Source organism: Geospiza fortis, unplaced genomic scaffold (genome assembly GCF_000277835.1).
Source record: "Geospiza fortis unplaced genomic scaffold, GeoFor_1.0 scaffold777, whole genome shotgun sequence".
Taxonomy (NCBI): Eukaryota; Metazoa; Chordata; class Aves; order Passeriformes; family Thraupidae; genus Geospiza; species Geospiza fortis.
Window position 1 is genome coordinate 161,770 of NW_005054689.1, and position 6,842 is coordinate 168,611.

General features: G+C 53.9%; 1 protein-coding gene across 1 annotated transcript in view; it reads left to right on the forward strand.

The window, feature by feature from the left end:
- Nucleotides 1–4,345: 4,345 nt before the first annotated feature.
- CDS2 (CDP-diacylglycerol synthase 2) overlaps nucleotides 4,346–6,842 on the forward strand; it is a 10,500-nt gene continuing 8,003 nt past the window's right edge. The window contains exons 1-4 of the mRNA XM_005430847.2: nucleotides 4,346–4,412; nucleotides 4,945–5,113; nucleotides 5,723–5,819; nucleotides 6,597–6,694. Coding sequence (XP_005430904.1) covers nucleotides 4,346–4,412; nucleotides 4,945–5,113; nucleotides 5,723–5,819; nucleotides 6,597–6,694 — 431 coding nt within the window. The remainder of the gene's footprint in view (nucleotides 4,413–4,944; nucleotides 5,114–5,722; nucleotides 5,820–6,596; nucleotides 6,695–6,842) is intronic.

Genomic DNA, 6,842 nt, shown 5'->3' on the forward strand with positions numbered 1-6,842 from the left:
TAGGGAATAACAGGGGGGGTAAAAACCTGCCCTGAATCATCCCTAGGGAATAACAGGGGGGGTAAAAACCTGCCCTGAATCATCCCCAGGGAATAACAGGGGGTTAAAAACCTGCCTGGGACTCCCTAAATCATCCCTAGGGAATGACAGGGAGGTTCTAAACCTGTCTTTAGGGAAGAGTTTTTGGGATGTCCTAAATCATCCCCAGGGCGTGATGGGGGGTTAAAAATCTGCCCTTAGGGGGGTTAAAAACCTGCCTTTAGGAAGGGTTTGGGATGTCCTAAATCATCCCCAGGGAATGACAAGGAGGTTCTAAACCTTCCCTTAAGGAAGGGTTTGGTGCCTTCTAAATCATCCCTAAGAAATGACAGGGGTGTTCCAAAACCTGCCTTGAGGAAGAGTTTGGGATGTCCTAAAGCATCCCCAGGGAATGACAGGAGGGTTCCGAACCTTGAGAAACCTCAGGGAAGGGTTTGAAACCTCCTAAATCATTCCTAAGGAATGACTGGAGGGTTCCAAAGCTTCCCTTAGGGAAGGGTTTGGGATCTCCTAAATCATCCCTAGGGAAGGAGCTGGGGGTCCCAAACCCCTCAGGTTCCCTCAGGGAAGGGTTTGGCACCTCCAGGAATTTCCTGCTTTAACGAGGGCCGGCATTGCCTTTCAGCGAAGGGAAAAGTTTCATTTTCAGGCAGGAGAGGCTCGGGGAGCAGCCCTGGCTCTGTGTCCCTGTGCCATCCCTGCGTCCAGCCCTGCCCGCTCGGGGTTGCTCTGGGACTCACTTGTCACCTTTGTCACCTCGGCTGCTGCGCCTCCCCGAAGAGGAGGGGACGGGAGCAGCGAACGGGCCGGGGAGCTTTGTAAACAGCGCTGGCGGAGGGCAGGGAGCGGCAGCTGCCGGGAGGGGCGGCTCTGCGGGGCCGGCGGTTAATGCCCTCGCTTTGGGACTGCTCCATCAGCCCCAGCAGCAGCAAAGTGATGTTTTCTCCACTAGTGCACGGAGGGTGCAGCTCTGAGCAGCACGAAATCATCGGGCAGGGCACTTCTGCAATTTAAATGCGATTTAAATGCAGTCTTAATGCGATTTTAATGCCAGTTAAACGCCTGCTGGAGGCTGTACTGCAGGTTTGAGGGAATTTCGTGGTGCTGCTGTGGTCTGGGACAGAAGTGCTGGGAATTGTCACCCTGGGGTGGCTCTGGGGCTCTGCCTCCCTCACTGAGCTCTGAGATGGCTCCAGCTGTGCACAGGTGGGACCTTGAGCTGTGTTCATCCCAGCTGGAGTTTGCTCTGCAGCAGGAAACCTTCAGGGAGTTTATATTCCATTTTTGTGTGGTGAGATGTGGAGGATTGGCAGGGCTGGTGCACAACAAACGGGCTGGGCCAAGCTGGGATTGGCTTCAGTTGTCCCTAAAGAGCTCAGAGGACAATCCTGTGTCCCCAAAGGTCACAGGACAATCCTGTGTCCCTAAAGAGCTCAGAGGACAATCCTGTGTCCCTAAAGGTCCCAGGACAATCCTGTGTCCCTAAAGAGCTCAGAGGACAATCCTGTGTCCCTAAAGGTCACAGGACAATCCTGTGTCCCTGAAGAGCTCACAGGACAATCCTGTGTCCCTAAAGAGCTCAGAGGACAATCCTGTGTCCCTAAAGGTCAGAGGACAATCCTGTGTCCCTGAAGAGCTCAGAGGACAATCCTGTGTCCCTAAAGGTCCCAGGACAATCCTGTGTCCCTAAAGAGCTCACAGGACAATCCTGTGTCCCTAAAGAGCTCAGAGGACAATCCTGTGTCCCTAAGGAGCTCACAGGACAATCCTGTGTCCCTAGAGAGCTCAGAGGACAATCCTGTGTCATGGAAACAAGAATTTCCCAAAAGTGACTGTCAAATGCAGCAGAGACAGAATTTCCCAAAAGTGCCAGAATTTCCCAAAAGTGCCAGATGCAACGGAGAATTTCCCAAAATTTCCAAGTGCAGCTGCAGGGAGGTTTCCTGTCCCTCAGCCCTTGGGATGAGGTAAAATGAGGGTTTTTTTTCTCCTCATTGTGAGAAAAACGAGGGGTTTTTTCCTTTGTTATGAGGAAAAATGAGGTTTTTTTGGTTTTTCCTCGTTTTGAGGAAAAAGGAGTTTTTTTCCCCTCATTATGAGGGAAAATGAGTGTTTTTCCTTCATTATGAGGAAAAATGAGGGGTTTTTTCCTTCATTATGAGGAAAAATGAGGGGTTTTTTCTTTCATTATGAGGAAAGATGAGGGTTTTCCTTCATTATGAGGAAAAATGAGGTTTTTTTCCTCATTATGAGAAAAAATGAGGGTTTTTTTCCTCGTTATGTTTTGGAAAAATCTGTGTGAGCTCCTGGGGAGCTGAGGGTCAGAAGGCAGCGGCCTTGGCGTGCTGCAGCCTCTCATTTTTGGTCCTTCTGAGGACAGAAATAACCTTTTCCTGCAGGAAGCTCTGGCCTGAGCTGTTTGTTCTCCCCAGGAGCAGCAGATGGAAATGTCTGTGCGGGCTCCAGCTCCACCTCCCTGGGCCCTCCTGTTCCTGTGGTTCTGCCCAGAAATGCCCCCAGAACCTGCAGAACCCTCCCCAGAACATCCAGAACTTCTCCAGCTCTGGGAGGCGCCCTGGAGGTTGAAGAGGGGAGAGGAACGGAGCAGTTTCTTCCATGTAAATTAAGAATTAAAGCCCTTAGTGGAAAATACTGGGGTTTTCCTGACTGAAGTTAAAGAGGGGAGAAGAATGGGGCAGTTTCCCCCATATAAATTAAGAATTAAAGCCCTTAGTGGAAAATACTGGGGTTTTCCTGACTGAAGTTAAAGAGGGGAGAAGAATGGGGCAGTTTCCCCCATATAAATTAAGAATTAAAGCCCTTAGTGGAAAATACTGGGGTTTTCCTGACTGAAGTTAAAGAGGGGAGAAGAATGGGGCAGTTTCCCCCATATAAATTAAGAATTAAAACCCTTGGTGGAAAATATTGGGATTTTCATTACTGAGGTTGAAGAGGGGAGAGGAATGGGGCAGTTTTCCCAATATAAATTAAGAATTAAAGCCCTTAGTGGAAAATACTGGGGTTTTCCTGACTGAAGTTAAAGAGGGGAGAGGAATGGGGCAGTTTCCCCCATGTAAATTAAGAATTAAAGCCCTTTCTGGAAAACACGGAGGTTTTCATGGCAGAGGGCGCGGGGTTGTGTTAATCAAGTTAATTGCATTTGCTTTGATCCTGCAGAGGTGCACTTGGTCCCTCCTGTTCCAGCTGTCAGCTCTGCTGCCTGAAAAAGCAGCTCCATTTCCCTTTCCAGCATTTATTCTGTAACATTTTCTGTCACAGCTCTTGGTTAGAACCGGGCAGGGAGTCTGAATCCAACAGGGCCTGGCTCCAAGGAGAATACCTAAAAATTGGCATTTTTGGGTCTGATTTCATCTGCCAGCCCTGGGTGCTGGGCCGAGGATTTTTGGCAAGGAGAGAGCAGGCTCGTTTCCATGGCAACTGAGATCATGGCTGGATGTTTGTGTGACAAAAACCATCTCAGGGTGAGCAGAGACGTCTCCCCACGCTCTGGAGGGAGTGGAGTTGTGTAAAGAGAGCTCAGACAAAGTCAGTTTTCTGTGTATCTTTCCTTCAGGATGGTGAAATATCTGCTGACAAACGTTGCTCAGAGCTCTGGGTTTCATGGATAGGAAAAAGGAAAAGTGAGCAGGGATCTGGATTTTCCCAGCTCTGCTTCACAGGAGAGGCAGCCCTGGCCGAGATTTGGGGTTTTGCTCTTTCTCCTCATCGTGCCTTGTGCAGAAATCAGGGAGCTGGGATAAATCCCCACCTTGTTCTATTCCTTTTGCCAATATTCTGGAGCTCTGCTCGTCCCTGGCAATCACCCCTGGCATCCCCCAGGTATTTTAGCTGCCTCCACCTGACAGAGCCTCCCTGTCCTTGTGAGGTTTCAGAGCCAGTGACACGTCCCAGCTTTGTTAAATGAATTTATTAATTATCCCAGGGGGAATAATTACCTTTTCCTGCTTTCAGGAAGGGAGCAGCTCCAGCCTTGCTGAGCTGCAGCCCCCCCAGCTGCCCCCGCGCATTTGGTTGTTTTGGAGCTCTGCAGACAATGAGCCTTCATCCCCTGGTGCCTCATTGTTTGCAGAGCTGCCGGCGTTTGTCAGCTCAGCTCTGCCTGTGCTTTTCCTGCTGCCAGAGTCACTTTTCAGGGAGTTCTCAGAGGCCACGGGCTCTGCCTTGCTCCCCAGGGAGCGGCTTTTCCTCCCTTCCCTTCCTTCCAGGAGCAGGATGGAGCTGAAATCAGGGGCAAACCGCGGAGCTCTGGGCTCGGCTCTGCTCAGGGGCTGCGTCAGAGGGGAAGATGCCCCTGGGAGGAGCCAGGCCTGCCCTGAATCCCCTCCCCAGCCTGGCAGAGCTGCCCCTGCTGGGTCTGTTGAGCCCCAAGCACAGGACGGTGTGTGTGCAGCAGGGCAGGGTGTCCCTCTGCAGCACCGGGGGCTCCTGCTGCCCTCAGGGGATGCCTGGGCCAGGGTGATAAGCCATCCTCTTCCTCCTCAGCTGCCTGGGGATCAGCTCAGGGTTATTTTTAGTGTCCTCAAGCAGCCAGCACTTCCCAAGTCTGTCTGCGAGCCTGGAGCCTGCCCACTTGGAGACCTTTCTTCTGCTAATTTGGGCAGCGCTGCATTCCCTGGGACCTTGTCGGAATTCCTGCTAACAAGGCCTGGAGCACTTGGAGGTGGTCATTAATGAGCCTGGAGGCATCTGTGGCTCTGCAGGGCCTGTTCTGTGCCTGCTCTGAGGCTGAGGGACCATCGAGCCCTCCTGGATGCCACTGGCACACCTCAGGATGTTTCTCATGTGTTACCCCGGGTAGCACCCAGGATATTTCCTTCTCCTCCCGCTCTGGCGCAGCAGCAGAGTGCTGCTGAGTGTTGGGGCCAGCCCAGAGCGGCTGCTGAGGGTGCTTGGCTCTCTCTGTGCTGCAGGAGTCCGAGTCTGAGAACAGGCTGGATGGAGAGACGGCGTCAGACAGCGAGAGCAAGTCCGAGTTCGGGGGCTCCTCCCCTGTGCCCACCTCAGATGACACCCCAGAGGTGCTGAACAGGGCCCTGTCCAACCTGTCCTCGAGGTAAAAACACTCCCTGGGTGGCCTCTGTCCGTCCTGTCCATCACTGTCCATCCATCCTGTCCATCACTGTCCTAACACTCCCTGACTGGGCTCTGTCCATCCCTCCTGTCCGTCACTGTCCGTCACTGTCCATCACTGTCCATCCATCCTGTCCATCCCTGTCCATCCATCGTGTCCATCCTGTCCGTCCCTCCTGTCCATCCCTGCCTGGCCAGGGCCCTGTCCATCCTCCCTGAGGTTTCCCAGCAGGAAGCAGTGAGGGTTCCACGGCCAGGGCCCATCTCCTCGTGCAGAGCAGTGTAGTGTTCCCTTTTCATGGGAATTCATCCTGCAGCTGGTCCAGGGGCTGGGGAAGCTGCAGGGCAGGAGCAGGGGCTGCCCTGGCCCACCTCAGTGCCCCGGGGGTGCTCAGCTCTGCACGCAGTGAGGCTGAGCTGCAGCTGCTGCAGCCAGGCCTTTATCAGCACATCGAGCTCTCTGTGCACCCCTGAGAGGAAATTTGGGGTTTGCAGGGCTGGCTTTCCTTCCTGTGCACACAGAGAGCAGAGTTTGTCGGGCTGCTTTGCTCGGCCTTGCCTTTCTCTGATGTTTTCCTTCTCTCTGGCCCAGATGGAAGAACTGGTGGGTGAGAGGGATCCTCACGCTGGCCATGATCACCTTCTTCTTCATCATCATCTACCTGGGCCCCATGGTCCTGATGACAATAGTGAGTGCTCCAGGGAGGTGTCCTGGCCTTCCCTGCAGCGGGGGGAGCTCCAGCCTCGTGTCCAGAGATCCTGGGCTCCTCTGCCGTGGGGGAAACCTGGGGGAATCCTGGGTTCCTCTGCCGTGGGGGAAACCTGGGGGAATCCTGGGTTCCTCTGCCATGGGGAAAACCTGGGGGAATCTCCTGCTCAGGGCGTGGAACTCACACAGGGTGGGGTGTGCAGAGGGGAGGGGAGGGAGAAACAACATCCCAGGTGGGACTGGGAGGGAAAAATGGGATTGGGAGGGAAAAATAACACCTTGAGATTCCCAGGTGGGATTGGGAGGGAAAAACTCCATCCTGAGCTTCTCTTGGGAGGGAAAAATGCCATCCTGAGTTTCCCACATGGGACTGGGAAGGAAAAAGGACACCTTGATCTTCCCAGGTGGGATTGGAAGGGAAAAATGGGATTGGGAAGGAAAAACTCCACCCAGAGTTTGCCAGGTGGGATTGGGAAGGAAAAACTCCACCCAGAGTTTGCCAGGTGGGATTGGGAAGGAAAAACTCCACCCAGAGTTTGCCAGGTGGGATTGGGAAGGAAAAACTCCACCCAGAGTTTGCCAGGTGGGATTGGGAAGGAAAAACTCCACCCAGAGTTTGCCAGGTGGGATTGGGAGGCTCCTGCAGCGCTGGTGGAGCTGCTGGAGGAGCTGGGGCTGTGCAGGTGCCAGGGGCTGTGCAGGTGCAGGGCAGAGGTGTTGCCCCAGGGGTTCCATGCCTGCTGTCCTTGCTGTGCAGGTGATGTGTGTGCAGATCAAATGCTTCCACGAGATCATCACCATCGGCTACAACGTGTACCACTCCTACGACCTGCCCTGGTTCAGGACGCTCAGCTGGTGAGTGAGGGCACCCACCTGGGCAGTTACCTGGGCACCCACCTGGGCACTCACCTGGGCACTCACCTGGGCAGTTACCTGGGCACCCACCTGGGCACTCACCTGGGCACTCACCTGCGCACTCACCTGGGCAGTTACCTGCGCACCC